This window comes from Mauremys reevesii, linkage group 9 (genome assembly GCF_016161935.1).
Source record: "Mauremys reevesii isolate NIE-2019 linkage group 9, ASM1616193v1, whole genome shotgun sequence".
In the NCBI taxonomy this organism is placed as follows: Eukaryota; Metazoa; Chordata; order Testudines; family Geoemydidae; genus Mauremys; species Mauremys reevesii.
In genome coordinates, this window is record NC_052631.1 from 82150742 (window position 1) to 82171253 (window position 20512).

The window sequence follows — 20512 nt, forward strand, 5'->3', positions numbered from 1 at the left end:
TTGAGATCAGTTTGAGTAAGGGCTTTTTGCTAGCCTAAACTTCCTTGGAGTTTCAGGTGGGCACAGGTTTTTTTCCTTCAGTTCCTGTCCTAACCTGTTGGGTGGTGTTGCTGGCGGCTAGTAACTGCTACTTTTCACCCCAGAAGTAGTTGCATTCTTCAGGATAAAACAATGAACTGATGCTAAATCTACTAGCTGCCTATTGGTTGGTCAGGTTAAAACACACAATGTTGCTTGCTTTTTCCCAAGTGCTTCCCAGAAGCTTGCTGTTGCTAAAGAAGGTACAGTTTTGAGATAAGGCCATTGGTGACATAGCTGTGAGTGTAGATCACATGAGACTACACCTCACCATCACCTAGAGCAGGGGTTCTCAAACTGGGGGTCGGGATCCCTCGGGGTCCTGAGGTTATTACACAGGGGGGTCGTGAGCTGTCAGCCTCCACTCCAAACCACGCTTTGCCTCCTGCATTTATAATGGTGTTAAATATATAAAAAGTGTTTTTAATTTATAAGGGAGGGTGGGTATAACACTCAGAGGCTTGCTATGTGAAAGGGGTCACCAGTAAAAAAAAAATTTTGAGAGCTACTGACCTAGAGTTTTCACATTAAGAGCCAATGAGCCTGTAGTAGCTTCACCACAAGACTCCTCTGCATTCAAAGCTGTTTAATGCCTTCCCTTCCTTCTCCAACCACCAAATCTTCAGTACATGGAGTACCTAAAAGGAAGGTTACCTTCCTCTCCTTCATCAATATAGCCTGGTCTGAAAATCTCCACTGCCACAACCCAACTGAGTTGACTGCAGAAAATGTTGCCGCAGCAAGGAGTAAGGGTGAATCTTGAGGGAAGACAAGATGATCAAAGTCAGTATGGCCAGGAATCAAATCTAACTGATACTCAGGATTCTCCTTCCTTCCCCCCCTCCTGTTATTATCAAGTGCCAAAGTGGGTGAACAGGTACGGTGATCTCAGCAGTTTGGTACAGACATTGGATCAATTAGTGTCTTGTGGAGGGTGCAGCAAGAGGAGTAGAAATATGCATAGGAACAATTACTATTTGGTCTTCCAGAATCTGAAAGAGAATGTGGGAGGAGAGGGATGGAAGATGGGTATGGAGAAGAGGATGGCTAGACACATTAACTTCATCCTCTTGATGTTCTCCTCAAAGCGCTTCTGAACAGAATTTGCCACCAGTGCAGCTCCACTATTGGTAGCAAGTGTGGGAGGACTCGTGTAGACAGGGCTCTGGTACTTTTACCAACCTAACATGCTCTTAGCAAAGTTAGGTGACGCCAGTGGCAGTGCTAGTGCTAGTGGCTGGTTCTCCCACTGTTGTTATCTGGCAGAGCTGCACTTGTACTAGTGTGAGACTGCCCTAAAATTGTCAGTGTGGGTACAGCACTTGTGAAACCCCCGAAGCTAAGCTCATCATTTAACATGTTGAGTAGCCCAGCCACAGCAAGGAGCTTGTCCTATGCCCCTGCCTTTGAGGAAAAAACTGAAAGGGGAAAAGCTATAACAAGAAGATGGTTTCCAGACAAGTTGCTTCCTGTGTATATAGTGGCATGGAGATGCAGTACCTTAATGCCAGGCAGACGCCTCAGTGAGCTTGTAGGTGCGTGACCATATGACCGGGGGCATGAGGGGGAGAGAATGTGGCCAAAGGATGAATCCCAGCAGCATTTGACTTTTACCCATCTAGAGCAAAATGTCATTGTCACGGATGATCAGATTGCTCTCGTTTATTAAAATTCACAACACAGAGCCAGGCAGTTTGCATTATGTAACCTGAACCACGCAAACCCATCTGCTTTCGGGAATGCCACTGTGAAACAGTATCTATCATCATCCATGATACACCCATTGATATGGCTCCCAGGTGCCCCAGGTGGCATTGCAATGCAATTTATTCATTTAAAATGTTGCAGTTGCCAGCCCCTTTATGGCTGGTCGAAAGCCAAGTAGAATATAACAGTGCATGAGGAGTGTGCTGTGAGAGAGACTCATTCTAGGTGCTCTCTTTGCTTAAGGTAGAAGGTTTTGAATGTCCTGAAAGTTTACAGTCATTTTTTCCCCCTTCTTGTGCAGCTCATCCAAAATCCTTGATGTCTCAGTCGAGGCTGGCTGTCAGGAAGCTTCTGAAACTGACCAACAGCACATGTGCCATAGATCAGCTGGGGATCCCACCTGTGCTAGTGAACTACCTCAAACATCAATCTTAAGGGAAGATCAGAGCAACTGTTTTGAAGACAAAGTTCTATGTAATGAGTTGACCACCTCCATAAAGAGCCATTGTGGAGTAGCAATTATGCAGTACATGGTAGCCATAATTTAGTCATCATTACTTGCCGTGTGTGTGTTTGCTTAAATTACATCTCCAAAAGGCAGCTTTGCTTTATTGGAACAAACCAGACAAACTGGTAAAAGGTGATAGCAGTAGATGAAGATGGAAAAGAACTTGCCTCTAGCAGTGCATTGAATGGACTGGAGAATGTTAGAAAAAATCTGGTTTAAGTATTTTATATCATTTTGGTGTTATACCCTCATAACTTAATTCTCTTACACCTTATTTGTTACAATCAAATTCAAAAAATGTCTGTCTGGCTATGCCAGAACCTGAAAGGCAAGGCTGGCTTTCTCTCCTCCTTTTATGGGGGAGAGGACAGGAGGTACAATAGGGTAAAGAGTGTTGGTCTTTGCTCTGTGGTGTGGCTTTAGTTGCACGTAGTTATCCGTCTTGTTTTTTTTTAAAACACCTCTTTTCCTGGAAAAGTGCACCTCAGCCCTTCTGAGCTGGGGCTAAAAGCTACAGCTAGACTTGTGATTTACATCAGAATTGTGTGTGGGTGAATTCAGAGCTGGTGAAGTTTGTCAGAGCTGGAGATTGGCGCCCTCGGAGCACTCTACAAAGGATATGTCTTCATTACCCGCTGGATCAGCGGGTAGCGATTGATCCAGCAGGGATTGATTTATTGCGTCTAGTCTAGATGCGATAAATTGACCCCAAGTGCTCTCCCGTCGACTCCTGTATGCCAGCGCCATGAGAGGCGCAGGCAGAGTTGACGGGGGAGTGGCAGCAGTCGACTCACTGCAGTGAAGACACCATGGTAAGTTGATCTAAGTACGTTAACTTCAGTTACATTATTCACATAGCTGAAGTTGTGTAACTTAGATCGATTCTTCCCCCCCCTCCCCCCCCAGTGTAGACCAGGGCAAAGAGCACTGTGGCAATGTGGATGGAGAACAGCAGTGCAAACTCTCATACCCTTCCTCGCTAACATACCTTACTCTTTGCCCTGGTCTACACTGGCGGGGGAGGGGATCGATCTAAGTTACACAACTTCAGCTACGTGAATAATGTAGCTGAAGTCGATGTACTTAGATCGATTTACCGTGGTGTCTTCACTGGGGCGAGTCAACTGCTGCTACTCCCCCGTCGACTCCTGTACACCAGCACCGCGAGAGGCACAGGCAGAATTGACGGGAGAGAGCTTGGGGGTCGATTTATCGCATCTAGACTAGACACAATAAATCGATCCCTGCTGGATCGATCGCTGCCTGTCGATCTGGTGGGTAGTGAAGACATACCCTTTGTGATTCCCATGGGGGTCAGAAGGTGGCCATTCAGTGTTTGGCCTCTGCTGACACTGATAAACGGGGCTAATCAGTACCTGATATGGACAACTATTTCACTAGCTGTATAGCACTGAGCCAAATGCTTAGTAATATAGACAGTAATCATAGTCCACAGAACAGCCATCAACTGGTAATACCTTCCAATCCTGGGCTGGATTTGAAATGGTGACCTAGAGGCAAAAGGCTGTTTCATATGCAGTCCCCTGAACCCTGCTCCCCTCCCATCTGTAACTTTTTAAAGACTCAAATACATTGTTCAATCTTCTCCTTAAAGATGGTTCAAGGCAGGATTAAGGGAAGAGAATTTTCATCCAATCCGTTGTGTGCATATGAATCTACAATATTTTTTTTAAAAGTATGTTGTTGTTGTGATTAAACTATTCAGGCCTGTATGGTAAAATACTATTTCACTGTTAGTGGAAGAGATAGGAAGCCCTCTTGGTGCTGTATGTAAATCCAAATTTGGCACAATATTAGTTGGGAACGTGACTCTGGCTGATAACACAAATGTGCAGGCTTAAACTTAGCATGGCTCAAGTCGGCAAAGCAAGTGTTCGCGAACATTCACCCCAGCTCCAGATAGCTCTTTGGTTCAATCTCATTCAGGCCTCTCTTATTCACTGAAGGGTTTTGCTCACATGCTGGCTGCTGTTCATACAACTGCCCAGATTTGCCTGTGAGCAACGGAACTGGTGCATGAACAAACGTATTCAGTATTCCTATTCACTACCTTTGTGTGTGTTTGCTGTTAATTAATCTCTTGTTTAAAAAGCTTCAGTCAGCCAATCAAAGAACAAAGTCAATGCCCCTGTGACCAGTCACACAGAGGCATAGGATGAAATGTGTTTACAAACACTGTTCTTTAAACGGTTACAAATAATAAATACCTTCATCAAAATTAGTCTGCTGGTGAATAAAAAAAAGAGCTAAATTTATTGGCAACCCCAATTTGACTGCCCACAAAATATATATACTAGCTCATGCAGCGAGAAAGACGTAGTCTAAGCATGGGACTGGGATATATACGAGTTCTCATTGTGGCTCTAACAGTGACTCTTTTTGTGGCCTTGGCCAAACCACTTAACCTCTTTGTGCTTCATCTCTGCATGAGAAATAGGGATAACACTAATGCCTCGAGCTTGTACAACATTTTAGCTCTCTAGGGGATTTACAAAAGTCAGTAAGTATCATTATCCTCGGGGCGCAGAGTGGTGAAGTGACTTACCCAAGGTCACTTGGCAAGGCAGTGGCAGAGCCAAGAAGAGACTTCACTGACACACCTACACTACTCACTTCTGCCAGCATAGCTGTGTTGGCCAGGGGCGTGAAGAGGTGTGATTTGTGACCTACATGTTCTGCTGTCAAAAGCCCCTATTGTGAACATAGTTATACCAGCCAAACTGCACTTTTACCAGGAGAGCTTTTTATGCTTGGGTGGGTGAGCTGGATAAGCTACGCTGGCAAGGGGATGATATGAGCGGTGTCCACCCTAGGAGCACTTTGCCAGTCTAGTATACCTATACCGGCAAAGTGCTCTTTGCATAGCCATGGCCAGGTCTCCTGAGTCTCAGTCCAGTACTCTAGCCACTAGAAATACTGCCTCCCTTACTTACCTACCTCGCAGGGCTGGTGGTGAGGATTGGGTAATGCTTTTAAGATGAAAAGCTGTCTTTGTGCTAAGTGTTATGTGCAGTAACAACTTCACTTAGCTATTAAACCTCTAAATGGCATGAACTAGGGCCACCTGTTTAGAATAGGACCTACAAAATTCCATTTGATAATACAGCCATTAAATGTGTGTTGTGAAAAACAAAAGCATCTAATACTATGGGAGAGGGAGCTTTTCCTCCTCATTTCTAGTGAACCTTAGTGCGTGAGGCTTTGTCTATAATAGAAGGGTGCAATAGTTTAGCTACTTGTTTATCCTTACTATTTTAATTGACTTCATTCAATTGCACTTTTCTAGTGTAGACGAAGCCTTAGATTTAATTCACTCTCAGGCCCCTCTGCCACATGCTGTCAGCTCTGAGTGAACTTTGATGCCCGAGTACTGAACTGCTGGAAAATGGAGACTTATGAATAATGTCCTGACCCAGCCTCATAATTAGAGGTGCCAAGCAGATCAGTGCACCATGACTCATTGAGGTTATGTCTACTCTGGAGCAAAGGATGTAATTTCCAGCTCAGGTACACATACCTGAATTAGCTTTGACTAAGCTACCATAGTAAAAAAATAGAAGTGTTGCTGTGATGATGCAAGCTGTGGGGTGGGCTAGCTACCCTGAGTACAATCTCACCTGAAACTTTAGATATGTACTCGGGGGGCTAGCCTGTTATACCGCTTACGCTGCCCTGACTACACTTCTGTTTTTAGGTGCTGGCTTTATCAGCGCTAGCATGGATACCCTACCATAGCTAGAAATTACTCCAGCTCCAGTGTAGATGTACCCTGAGAGAGGTTGGTGCAGAGTACATGGTATTGGACGAGCAGTTCTGATAATATAAAAAGCTGGCTCCACTTCAAACCAGACCTGGACCAAAAGGAACCTGTCCTGACACTAGAAACAATTCTATTAACGCTCTCCCCCCTGCCCCTACTTTTGCTGCAATGCTGCCTCTGCACTTCCAGGGTCTGGTTGAGAATGGAAATTGGAGATGTTGGATAATCTGGAGAGAGGCCACTTCCATGCTACTTCTGGCTTGAGTGGGAGAAACAAGCCCTGAAATCTCCTGAGAGCCTCTTTTTATCCCAAACATGCTGCAGATCCAAGTGTCTTAGGCCAGTGACTGGACTTCTGGGTGCTTATCCATCCCTCCTCCACCTATCTTTCCTGATTCCCACTCTTTAAAATGTGAGCTGGGCCCAGGCTTACACCCTGGATGGAACCGTGGCAGTGTTTGGGGAAGTTCAGATCCCTCGCTACTTGCAGACAAAGCCTCGCATGTCACCAATATTTAAACCTTGCTTTACAAACGCTCATCTCACAAAGAGTGTATTTATCTGTCTGAGGTATTGTATAAGACCCTTGCCTTGCTTTCTAAATGCTGTGTAAGTCAAGCATAGCGAAAGTGGTTACCTATGTTAGCAAACAGTCTGAGACACCACTTTAAAAGTTTGTGTGTCCACACCCCAGAATCCTAACTGAAACGGCTCTTTGGAAATTCCACTCAGCTCAGTGTAGCTGTCTTTAAGCTGGGTCTGCTACTAAACCAACAACTGACTGAAATAGGAAACTAAAACTACTGCACTCCCCACCCCCCCCTCCAAGTTATCAGTTCAGACACCTATAACATTATCTGGATTCATCGCATAGTGCCCACCCGTCATGACTGGCAGAAGTTCTGTTGACATGAACATACAGCTGTTTTGCTCGTGGGTGGAAGTACTTACAGTTCACTGTGATGCAATTGGTCTTAGATGCTGGACACCACCAGTAAAGCCTTTAATCTTTTATATTACCCACCCACTTAGTCTGAAGCCACATTGTGCCAGGCGCTGTACAAAAACATAGCCAATTACAGTCCATACCCCAAACTCTAGAAGACACTGGTGGATGACACAAACAAGTGGGTCAGGAGGGGTTGAAGGAGGTGAGGATTGAGAGACAAATATAAGTAGGATATTTTAGCACAGACTGGCTATGTGCACAAAGCTATACCACACTGTAGATGTAATCACAACTCGCAACAGTCAAGTCTGTTCTCTCTGGCCTGGGCTGCAAAAGAGAAACCTGGAATGTTAATCACCAGTAATACAACTGGCATGTCCACATTAAAGTGCTCCTTTGAGTGTACATTGGTGCCAGTGCTGTATTTGGATTGCTTGTTTTCTGGTTAAGAATACTTTCTCTTAGGAGCCCACGCAAGCAAAAAACCACAATGTGATGCCCAGACGTGCTGGGTGCCTCCTAAACAACAGAGTATCTGCCCCAGCAAGCTCCCAAACTAACTGTAGACAGGACACAACAAGGCAGGGTAATGAAAGAGTAGGGAGACAGTGGAGGGAAGAAATGGGGAATATCAATAAGATGACAAGTTTCCTCGGTGAGACGCTACATGATGGAAAAAAGCAGTTTGTTTTAAAGAGGACAGAGGTAGGTAAAATGATTTAACAGAAAACGACCTGGCAGACTGTTGTTTATTGCTGTAACACCCAGGACCCCATTGTGCTAGGCACTGTACAAACACACAACACAAAATCCCTACCCCAAAGATCTTACAGTCTAAGTAGTTTGGTTGTAAGCTCTATCATCTGCCCTATTTCATGAGGCTTCCAGCTCTGCCGTGTGTGTAATCAAACACTGAGGACTTCTTAGCCTCAAACTGCACCCTCCCTGGTGCATGAACTAACAATAACAGCTCCCAGAGGTCTGAGTTAGAAATCATTGTTGCAAAATGTTGTGAGGAGGCGATTTCCTAACTGCTTTATAAGCTAAATAAGTGAAAGTTGCCTGGTTGGTGCCTCCTGTGGGGAAGGTGAATGATGCTATTGGAAATGTGTTAAATAGGTAAATGCTCAAAGCTGGCATTATATGCAGCTACCCATTACACTCTTAACAGATGTTGCAAACAGCAGGTGGTTGCTATACACTTGATTTTGTATTGCCTTTAAATATGTACAGCGAAACAGTATTTAACCCTTCAGAGGTGCATGCTATATGTGGCACATCATGCACATAGTAGCAAAGAGCTGAGGAATGAATGGGTTTTGGAAATGCGGTGCTGTGTTTTAATACAAATATTATTGCTTAGGTGGTATAGAGTATGACAGAACACCCCTGCCAAATCTGCAGGGGGCACTTCCCTTAGATTCAGAACCATAAGGTGTCACTGTTCTCCATTCACAGCCAGATGCTTGTGCACTTACCTGGCAGTTTAATGTCTTGACTTTTAGGGCTTTTATTCTGTGTCCGGATTGGCAGGATCTCTCTTATGTTCGTGTTGTATTATATTCGTATCCCAAACCTCACTGTTAATTAAATACCGGCTAAGATAGACACAACGGAAAGCTCTCAAGACACCATGTAACTGCAAGAGTGGTTTATGATGCCATCAGATCCTCAGGATGTACAGCAGCTCTCTTCAGTTTCCCTGAGTTGTGTTTTCTGTAAGATATAAACAAACTTCACTTGCTCCTCGTCTTTACTGAAATATTATGCAAAATGTCCCTCTGGTGTGGGCTTCAAGAAGATTATATTTGTTTGCAAAACACAGTCAGGAACAGAACAAAGTTTTGCATTATTTATAGGCTTACAATCTAATTGTTATTTCAAGGGTTATGGAATCTATTACTCAACATCTATTAGGCTGTGAAAGGATCTCCGAGGGGAAACAATAGGAACCTCCTAGCTAGGCATATTTAAAATTAGACTGGACACAAAAAACAACAACTAGAAAATATACTGCAAGGAACAATTGTGTGTTGTCCGGGATATGGGCTGGATGGTCTAATAGGCCTTGCCCATTTTTAGATTTTATGAAGCAGTCTGTTGTTGAGTAGTGAGGTAATGACTTAAGATATAACTTATTCACCTTGTTACTGGCTTCAGTTTGTTTCTACACTGAAGTCCTGGTCTTAAATACTGTGGCATTTGCCATTTGTTTTCTTTGCACACTGTAAACCAATCCCAGCCGTGCCATCATAAAGAGCCACTAAAATAGATGAGTGCATATTCCGTACTCTGTTAATACCAATTGCTGCCAGTGCCGGAGGAGAAACCCAGCAGCAGTATCTTTCAATTTGCTGGTAAGGCCAAACAAATTCCTACTGAGACGTGTTTCTTGGCAGCCTGCTGGTGGCAGGAGGTAACACTGTCACACTGTGCTCACAAACTGCATGGTGATCCTTTTGTGATGCTAAGTCTTCTGATAGGCTTGGTGATATATTGGTGTCATTGAGGGCAATAATGCTATTCAGACTGTGAATTGAGTTATCTCAGTCTGAGTGTATATACCTACTGATGTCCTGGGAAGATTAATTTTACAGTGGGGATTTTTAAACTTGTGGTCACTTTGTAATTACATGGTTAGTAGCACATACTAGCAATTGCCCATTCTTCTCAATGCCCTAGGGTGGATCGTCCCTGATGCGTCTGCAGATCAAGACCCATTTCACCTGTATAGAAGCTCCTATCTGGTCTTGCACTTTGTTCTATCTCCTCAACTCCATAGGGTGTCCCAGCACAAGATAATGCTGACCTTGTCAGTATTACTTTGTGGGGTCTGAACCAGTGTCCAGTGACAGCTCTTTCTCCTGATGAAGGTGGTGGTGGTGGTTTCAGGAGCAGTGGTCAGTAAGGGGAAAAAAAAGAAAGTTGTTAGTTGGGAGGTTAGCGAGGAAGCACAGGCCCTCAGTAGATGGTAAGAGACCTGTGGCCTTAAAGGGTCAAACCCCTGCTTATGTCCATGGGGAGAAGGGAATCCAATCCCACTTATAGGACAATTTTAAGAAAACTTTGCTAGTAGGAACTCATTGCATTTCCTTTCTCACATCCAGGATTTTCTTGCATAGGGGACAGTAGACCCTTAGCAATAATATTTGAGGTAGCCAGGTAGTTTGATGATTAGGGCCTTGCAAGATGGAAGTTAGGAGCCTATATACTTTTTAGAAGCGGGGACTGAGAGTACCTTGTTGTGTTTTGCTATCTCCGGGACAATGCTACAGGTGAGGAGATAGAAGGAAGTAGTTTGCAATCACATGCTGCACATCAGGTACTTGCATAGTCAATACTCAACCTAGCATCATGGTAGGTGGCTGTGTTTTGTCCCTTTTTTGCACTGAAATAAGCATCAGCAAACACAGAGTCAGATCCTTAGTGTACAGTAACGCCTCACTTAACATTGTAGTTATGTTCTTGAAAAATGCGACTTTAAGTGAAACGATGTTAAGTGAATCCAGTTTCCCCATAAGAATTAGTGTAAATGGGGGGGGGGGGTTAGGTTCCAGGGAAATTTTTTTCACCAGACAAAATACTATATATTATATAGATATACACACAGTATATGTTTTAAACAAACAATTTAATACTGTTCACAGCTATGATGATTGTGAAGCTTGGTTGAGGTGGTGAAGTCAGAGGGTGGAAGAGGGAGGGATATTTCCCAGGAAATGCCTTACTGCTAAATGATGAACTAGCACTCGTCTGAGCCCTCAAGGGTTAACACATGGTTGTTAATGTAGCCTCTCACACAAGGCAGCACAAACACGAGGGAGGGGAGACAGCATAGCAGACAGAGACAGACACACACCTTGTGTGTGTGAGAGAGAGAGATGCGCACTGGCCCTTTAAGTAAGCTGACCCACTCTTAAGTGCATTGTCTTTTTAAGTGGATCAGGAAGGTGAGACAGCAGCAGCTGCCCCAAGCTCTCTCAGTCTCTCTCCGACCATGTCCCCTCCCTGCTCTATATGGAGAAGGAGTAAGTGGGGTGCAGAAGCAGAGGGGAGAAGGACACCCTGACATTAGCCCCCTTCTTCTCCCCCTGCAAGCAGGAGTCTCTGGGAGCAGCGCCAAGGCAGAGGGCAGGAGCAGCACATGGCAGTGGGGGAGGGACAGCTGAACTGCCGATTGCTAGCCTGCTGGGCGGCTGCTGGACAGGGAACTTAGGGGAGTGGGGAGCTGATAGGGTAGGGGGGCTGCTGGTCCACCCTGGTTCCAAGCCCCCACCAGCTAGCTGCAACGGGCTGCTCTTCCTGCAAGCAGTGGACAAAGCAGGTGGCTGCCAAATGACGTTAGAAGGGAGCATTGCACAACTTTAAATGAGCATGTTCCCTAATTGATCAGCAACGTAACAATGAAACAATGTTAACCGGGACAACTTGAAGTGAGGAGTTACTGTACGTCAACGTTGCTCTGTTAACTACCATAGGCCAATTTACAACAGCTGAGGATCTAGTGCTCTGATTTCCTTCAGACTTTTGTTGGCCCTCAGATTGTACAGTGACAGGCAAAGTATAAAACCCCAGAAACTATTCTAGCCCCTCTGGTCTATGTGAGCAGAACTTTCCAAATAAAAAATGTTGAGCTGAAATTTTCCATGTTTAGTCTTAGCCAAAAGTGAATTTGGTTGGGGAGTTTGAGTAAATTATTTTGAATTGTATGTGTGCAAATAAAATAGCCTTTTTCTGCTGCAAAGACATTAAGTTTTTTTTTTTAAAGTTGCATGGACATAACTCAAAAATTGCTGAACTTTACAAGTTGGGACCTTCTAGGTTTCTAAGTCACCACTAAAGGTTGTTCTCTAGGCTCATGAAAACAAATAGAAGAGCTGTAAAATCAGCTTTATGCACAAGTAGTAAAATTTACATTAAATATAGAGTTACAAATAATTGAAACTAATAATAACAATAACAGTATTATAACAATACCGGAGAGAGTGTGGCCCAGTGGACAGACACTGGCAGGTACTGAGCAGACCTGGATCCTGTCCTCAGATTTGCCAGTGGCCTGCTGGGTGGCCTTGAACAAGTCATTCCACTGCTATGTGCCTCCATTTCCCCATCTGTACAAATGGGGATAATGATACTTACCACCTTGGTAAAGCACTTTGAGATCCACTGATGAAAAGTGCTATAAAAGATCCAGGTGTTATATTACTATTATACTATATGAAACTAAGGAATCATTTAAATGCATACTGTGGGGCTTAGATAACACCTTGACAGTCATGATAGCAATACCATAGGTAAGATAGATTAGATCATATTGATGTTAATACAACCAGTAGTTTCACGAGCATGGTTTTGTGTTACATTTTTGCTAGGGAGACCCACTCAGTCTCAGCGGTGCAAGTGTGAAGGTGTAGAGTGAAATCAGTAAAAAATGTGATGTCTTAATCCTCTTTTTTTAAAAATTAAATAGGGAAATCAAATACTAAATGTTACTCTAAGCAAAGTGGATGGCAAGTTGCATCTCCAGGAGGGTCTCTTTCCTGTGATTGGATTGAGCCATTTTAATATTTTATCTTCTGTCCTTGTGTGCAAATTTCTGGTTCATGCTTCTCATGTCTGTGCCCAGCCTCCAGCTCATTTATGAAGTTTCAGCAGCTCTCAGACACTCTGTCCACACACCGACTCATTTGCTTGCTTACTGCCTCCATTGCATCCCCCAGATCTTTCCCACACTCCCTCTCTTTGTCCCCGCCGCATCTATGCACCTTTGATTACACCTGTGGAAATTAGAATGATTAGGTGGGTTTGCAACAAATGAGAGTAATGCAAATAAAATAGCCTTAAAGTTACCATAATGAACATAAATCTTTATAATTTGGAAAAAAGACTTAGTCAAAAAGCTGATGGCAAATGACCTCTCAGTGACATCTTCCAACAATGATCTGTACTTCTCCATAATAGATTGGCTTGTTTTTTTGCAAACAAACAACATTCACTTTAAAATGATTTATTGTAAATAAACATTTCCTTTCCTATGTTACCAATAGCAGAGTAGATTATTAAAATGGAAAAAATCTAAGGACTCCAGCTAGCATATTTTCATCATTTGTGCATCTCTTTACTTTTTCTCTCAGCTTTGACAGGAAAAATCAGTGAAGTCTGTTTCATTTCTTGGTGCTGTGATATTCTGGATTGATGAGCACTGTGAAGGAGTTTGTATTTGTAAAACTGCACTCTCGATTGGCTCAAAACAATCAAATAAAGATTTCTTTTGATCTTAGCTTTTGTGAAAAGCCTGCTAGGACTAAGTTGGCGGTGACAGTTTGTGTCCTTTTAACATCCTCCACATTATTTTTTTCCAGGGAAAATATGACAGAGCATTTCTTTTAATGACTAAAAAGCTCTAAGGAAGTGGGTGGAACATTTTACAGGTCTGGTAAGCGGAACTGGATGATTTGAACCTGGAAAAATCAATCCGTGGTGTATTATTGATTGAGAAAGGGTGTTTTGTTTTGATACTTAAGGGTTAATAATAATACATTTTATTTATAAAGGGCTCCCTCACTGCAAAGGGACTCAGGGTCTGGTATGGCAACACATAACAAATGATGAAGACATAAAGTACAATAGCAATGAGAAGTCAGCAGCTTGGTAAATATCCTTTTGATGAGTGGAGTTTGGATAGTTTGGGGACCTTGCCAGCAGGTTTTGAAATTTCTATTCTTGAGCACAAACATCAAAACCAGCTGGAGCACAATGGAACTAAGCCTACAAACAACCACTCAGCAAAAATGGCTGTAAATGCTTTGATTTGATCAGAGTCCTTTGGTGTTACCCAACTAAAACCACTAGGTGGCCTTCCAAAGCTAATCAAGAACAATTTTCTCTTGTCCCTCTATCTTGCTGACTTGTTCCCTAGCTAGTTTGTGATTCTGGAGTATTGGAATAAACTACTGTACTCTATGAAAATGAAGGTCCCGGAATCATAAAACCAACATGATTGTACAACTAAAGGAGGAGGAGAAGTGATGTTCAGCTGGGCAGAACTAAGCCCAGAACTGCTTTAAGATTACTAACCCGGGAATTTAAGCTGTAATTCAGCTTCAGCAGGAAAACACTAAATTATAAACAGTTAATCTACCGAACATAATGGAAACTATGGTTATGAAGCAAATGATTATCTTAAAACAGTAATAGGTGGAGGCAGGTAAAATAGGCATGGTTAATGGAAAATAGTATGATTTCAAATCATTTATTCAAATCTTTCTTAGTTCTGAGTCATGTCTCCTACTTTAAAGGAGAACATAATACAATCTTTCCCACTAATGTGACTAGCTATGCAAAGCAACCCCCTCATTACTATTTACATTTTAATTAAAAGCTAAGAAACAGACTGCATTTTTGCACATTTTTAGTTGGGGTTCATGAGTGATTTTTGCCCCATTAATGTGTATTTTATTTTTTAATTTATGTTGATTTAATTGTATCTCACATTTATTTCAGGTACTTGTATGGCTCCCATCGCCATAGTGTCTGAGCATCTCTCAGGCCTTGTCTTAACTGATAACAAAAGGTAAGTTTTTATCTCAGGGTAACTAATGCACATGAACTATCCCGAGGTGAAAACCCAGTGAAAACAAGGCATATTAGTTTTACCACAAGGTAAACTAGTCGGCATCAGCACCATACCACTGCCTTACCTAATACATTTTGGGACCTCCACTGTGTTTTTACCACACACATTAATTATGGAGGTGTTGGTGTCATTAGGCATGACTCTAGGTAACTCAGGAGGATGGAAAACCACAGTGTCAATGAAGCCCTCCTGTAGTAGGCCTGAATGAACTAAAGTCACTCCATGTCTGACCAAAGCGCTTCCATGTTTATGTTTGAACTTTAATTGACCTAACAGGCCAGCAACAGAGAATGATTATCAGTTGCAACACCTGCACCAGAAGGTAATAATGAGGCCTGCTTGCTCCTGGCTAAGGGGCAAAATAACAGATCAAAGAAAGTAAAACAAGATAACTGTTCACAGAAGAGTTACTAACGAGCTAACGTGGTTTTTGCCAAGTATGACTTAACTGCTTAATGTAATTGCTATTGCAAAGTGTATTTGCTACATGGGAATAAAAGGTGGGGGGGAGGGGGGTAATAGAAGAGGCTTAGTTAAAGTTATGTATAAAAAAAGAGAAAAGCTGCTTGTAGCTGGGTGCTTGATCTGAGACGTGTCTGTGTCTCCAAGCACCGCTTTGAGATCTCAAATAAACTTTGTCTGCTTCTCCACCTTGGTGTGTTTATTGGAGCGAAGCACACCGGGCAACGAACCACTGTTGCTGTCCTCGGGCATTCTGTGCTGGCAACAGTTTTGGCGTCCCTGGGTGGGCTCGAGGCAAAATTGTGCCTTGCCCGGACTCCTCCAATGGCCGGTGGACGATGGTCACAGCCGACACCCAGCGCGCACCGGTGCCTTTACCGGGGGCCTCGGCAGAGACGCGTCAGGCCGACCTTGGAAGACACAACGGTGCAACACGCTCGAGTAGTGGAGAAGCTGTTGTGGGTGATGGTGAGGAACCGGTCCTGTGGATAAGGTAGGAACAGTCCAGTAGTGTGGACTTTTGCCTGAGGCTGGGGACGCCCAGCCGTTGTAATTCCCACTAGACGAGAGAGCGTCCTATAGTGGGTCAAGGGCAAGCCCGTGGTATGGGGCAGGGACAGAGTACAGCCGGCAGGGCACAGTGTACGCCCTTAGAATGCATTCTGGTGAATTGGAAAGTGTTTGAATCAGATCCATTGACTAAAAGCAAACTGAAAAGGTTCTGTACAGTTGACTGGCCTCAATATCAGCTCGAGAGCCAGGAAAGGTGGCCACTGGAAGGATCACTTAATTATAACACGATCCTTCAATTACTCCTGTTTTGTCAGCGAACGGGTAGCTTCTGAAGCTGTTTGTATGTAGAGCTCTTGTAAAAATCCCCCATCATATGCCCCAGAGCTGCACTGGGAGGAGAACTGTCCGTGGGGACGTCTGTCTCTGTTGGGCTCACACCATCTGAACTTATTGACTGTGCAGCAAGATAAGATGCATTGTGGTAATAGGAAATAATGGCCTTGGTGTGTGTGCGTGCGTGTGTGTATACCAGTGTGAGTGACTGTTACCGGAAGACGCCCAGAGTACCCTGTGAAGCGAAAGCTCGTGACCAGGACTACTCTAACGCAAGCCCGGTAACTAGTGGATCTTTAGGAGATCCGACCCACGGTGGGCTGACTTGGCCTGGCATCGTCCGGCGAGGAAGCTACCTGGGTCTAGGAGTGTGTGAACCCATCTTCCCTCCCCCCCTTCCTTTCCATGTGGGCTACTGACAGTCTGATCATCTCACTGAACGCAACCAGAGTAAGCGGCGCCGTCTCCCAGAGACTAGACGACGCTCTTTGCTGAAGCGAGGTGTAGGAGAGTCATGGTCATCCTCGTTAGTCTCTCCTGTGTGAGTACCCTGTAGGGAGAGATCCTTAGTTTGAGCTGCTAGCGCGGACAGGGCACCCTCCCTGTGTGTGTGAGTGGAAAATGGGTAAGGGACAGTCTAAACATTCCACCTCATCCCCTAAGGGTACCCCAGCATATTACATGTACGTACATTATGGTCCTAAAACCTGCAGGTATTTAGAGAATTGGAATCTTTACACGCGTGAAGATCCATCTAAACAATGCCCATTAGAAGGTACCCTCAATCTAGATAAGATCATACATCTCAGAGGAGCTTTTAATCACAAAAGCCTCTGACACAGTGTGAGCAATTTGTCTAGGAACGGGTTAATTTGAAATTCAGCTCAGCCCAGAGATAGAGAGAAAGTTGCTTAGCGTTCAAGGTCAAGAATCAACGCAGACTATGCTAAGTGCAAAGAAAAACTGCTTTTGGTCCCAGCTGGCTGTGGAAAAATAGAGACAGAGGCAAACCAAAGGCAGTACAAGTTACAGAACTGAGATTGCATTTGCAAAGCTTAACTGTTCAGTGAGATCCAACAGTCTTTGCAACCCCGAAGCCGGTGTGGCTTGGTGACACTGGAGAAGCCATAGGCAGACTGGAATCTCTGAAAGAGACACTGCAGGAGATTCCAGGGTGTAAAAGAACAGCCCTCCCAAGAGCGGAAGCATGTTGGAAATTCTGGACAAGCTGTATACAGGATAATCTCCCGTCCACCTATTCCCCTTCTTTGAACATTATACACAGACGTGGCCAGTCTGGACATGTGTGAGTATTAAAGTGGCTTAAGGCTTGGGGCATTCATGTTCTTCCTGAGTGATGTGGGAGCGTTCCCAACACTCTCCATTGTTGTTTTATTATTTTTAATGAAGCTTTAAAATTCGGTTATATGGTGTGTTTTATCTTCCCCCAACGTCCTGCAGTGTCAGCCTGATCACCCGACATGAGGGATAAATTGATAACAGAAATTTGTCACAGTTTGGTGAGCAACTGAGAATGGGGGAGCCCTGCAGAATTTACACCATCTATCTGTTTTACCCTTGTTATTTTATGTTTGCTTTGTTTGGTATTGATGGTGTTATATGTTGAGGATTGCATGATTAAAGGTGAGCCCTAATAGAATAAGGAAACACTGTCTGGTTCTGTTCTGTTTAACCGGTTACTGTTGTTTTTCTGCTCTGTTCATTTGGGCATTAGGTGTGTGGGCGGAACTGAACTTCTCGTTCGTAATTCCTCAGGGTGGAAGCCATTGTGTGCGATGAAGCTCTGAGGTTGTATTGAGATCCTTCTGTCCCGTCCCCTGTAATGGACAGCGTAATTGAAGTAGAAAAATCTGGCTTAGACTGTAATTCCCTCTGCTCTCTGTGTAATTTTCTTTTCTGTTTAAGTGTTAGCAGACAGATGGCCTTTACCCAATGGCCATGTATTTTTGCCCAGGTGGCAAGCCTCACAAGGGAGGACTCGGGTAGTCTTGTGAGTAAAAATATTTTAGGCAACAACCAGAAGGGTGGGGGCTAGTTGAAAAGCCCACCCTCCTAGCTAAACTGGTAGTGGAACAAGTTGGTGCCCATGGAAGGGACGGTTCAGCGAGAAAAGCAGGATCAGGCCCAGGCGGGCAGGCAACAGAGAGAGAGACTGGAAAACAGGTTGGAAACTTTTGAGGGTCTAGTGGAAGGAAGGAGTAAGTAAGTGTAAGCATGGGGATTTCAAACACCCAGGAGGATACTTAAAGTGGTGATTTGAGTTAATAAAAGTGGCTGTTGGAAGACAAGCAAGTGATTTAAGGAAGAAGTGAGAAGTTAACTCTGTAGTTGCTGGAGGGAACAGCAGTTGAACTTCGTAAAAATGCTAAAGAGAAAAGTTCTTGGTGTCTTTGAAATGCTTGGAAATAAATTCAGGTAGAGAAATTATTAGATTGTAATCATTTGGCTATGAACCATTTAGTTGAATTATCTAAAGAATGTATACAGTGCTATGTAATTGAAATTTTATTAGGCTCTAAGGCACTATAAGTGGTGATGTTTTCTTTCAGTATTTTAAGCAGGAGTTAAAAGTAAAAAGCAAGCCAGAAAGCATCTGTATTAATGCAAATTATCTAACTGATAAGGTAGAAGCCATTGAAACCTGGGCTGCCTATAAAACACATACAAGAAAATATGGGGTAATTCCCCTGTTTTGCCTGAAATCAACAAGGGTACTTGTATATTTTAAGCAATGATTGACTGCCCAGAAGGGGTAGACCTCTGTTTTTGTCTTTCAGATAATCAGAGAAAACTGATGCCAGCTGAACAGCATTCAACGTACCATGATTTACTGACACAGTAAAAATTATGTTTTGTGTTCTATGTTCTGTCTTTTGGTGTTTGTCTCGTGGCCAGAATTGTTGTGTTTAATATTTTCATGGGATGGTCTGGTTTGAAATCAAGCGGAAGGGTTGGATTGGAATGCAGATACTTGTTTTGTTCAACTTAGAATACAAAGTGTTTGGATACATCAGGAAAATGTGATATACTAAAGTCTAATACATTTCCTTAAGTAAGAGAGAGAAACTTCATTGGCCAAATCTTTTAATTGAAAATTGTTATTAAAATTTGCATACTAACAGTCTTTGGAAGCAAGGACATGAAAAGTTAACCCACTCCCCATATTGTACATGGGATCCTTCTGGCTACCTCAGATTTCTAGCCAGAGGGCTGGGGATGGTGGGAAGCTATTGGACTAGAAATTGTATTGAATGAACTCATCAAAGTGGGTGTGCTTGTCCTGGCTTGTTGTTCCAAAGCTGTGTAATAAGGTTATTTTAGTAGAAGGGTATATGTGGCATACATTAAATAATAAGACTAATGTACTGTATAACGGCAATGTGTGTGTATGTGTTCATTGTTAACAAAAGGTGTATAATTAAAAAGTAAAAGTTTCCTTTGTAGGTTAAAAAAAAAGGGCCAAGAAGGGAAAAGGAAAAAGAACGAGTTAATTAAGAAACAAAAATAGCTAACATGCTCCGTCTAAGGATAAGGCGCTGGCCCCATTCAAGGACACTGCTCACAGCTAAGACTTGGCTAACAACCAAGAAAAGGGGGGCTTGAATGTGCCCAAGCAGCTGTAAAGTCTGCAAATCACTGACAAGCACTAATGAAATGTGTTAGGTTTCTTTTCTCACAGGTAAAGAAGCACTAACCGAAGACCCTAGCAGCCCTGCCACTCCTTGGAACCAGGAGACCGGATCAATGTAAAGGTCCACCAACGAAAGACTGCTTTGGCTCCATGCTGGAAAGGCCCTTATTGAGTCCTGCTGATTACCAACACCGCTGTGAAGTGCCAAAGACTGACTGCCTGGACCTAGGATTCTCACTGCAAAAAGACCCCTCCACCTCAGGAGAATTCTCCTACTGATGATTAGCCTATTCCTTTTTCTAGTTTTACTGTGCCTTCTGGACAGCAGGGAAAAAGGACAAGGTGATGTGCTAGTTAACCTCTCCCTTGTCCACGGACAAATCTACTGTGCCTTTGAATTTTTCTAAAAGAAGCAAAACCATTACAGGGTGATGTACTCGTAATCTCTCCCCTGTAGAATGCTGAACTACAACTGTTTCGGGAAAGGAGAAGAAACACTCACTCCACTGACATTGCCAAAGTCCAGGAATTCCTGACCAGAAAGGACATTGAGAACTGACCCTGGTGAAAAAAAACCAAGGCATTATACACTGGCAGGAAGAAATTTGTGGGACCCATGCTTGGGAATGTGGTATTGATTGGATTTTGGGGTTTATTCTACAGGCTGCGCCCTGTGTTTTGGATAAATCCTTCAGCATGTATTGCCCTCCCTAACTGGATTTTAAATGACATTGCCTTTATCCAGTTTTTAGATCACTTTTACATACCCAGATTGCTCACAAGGGGCTGCCATTAGATTAGCACAGACAGAGAGCCTGGGTTATTTCCTCTGGAAGAAGAGGGAATTAACCAGATCCCTGTGGGCTGGGGCCAATAGTGCAGCAGCCATTTGG

General features: G+C 43.5%; 1 protein-coding gene and 1 long non-coding RNA gene across 5 annotated transcripts in view; one reads left to right on the forward strand and one right to left on the reverse strand.

Moving 5' to 3' along the window:
- LOC120371756 (myotubularin-related protein 8) overlaps positions 1 to 2304 on the forward strand; it is a 48255-nt gene extending 45951 nt beyond the window's left edge. For all 4 annotated transcript variants that reach the window (XM_039487950.1, XM_039487949.1, XM_039487948.1 and 1 more), the window contains one exon: positions 2087 to 2304. In XM_039487950.1, the coding sequence (XP_039343884.1) occupies positions 2087 to 2220 (134 nt within the window). In that variant the 3' untranslated portion in view covers positions 2221 to 2304. The remainder of the gene's footprint in view (positions 1 to 2086) is intronic.
- On the reverse strand, positions 728 to 9951 carry LOC120371757. The gene is made up of 3 exons (XR_005584560.1): positions 9167 to 9951; positions 8502 to 8739; positions 728 to 836 (listed from the first exon to the last, which is right to left on the reverse strand). It is a non-coding gene; the product is annotated as an uncharacterized LOC120371757 (long non-coding RNA).
- Between the last annotated feature and the right edge of the window lie 10561 nt (positions 9952 to 20512).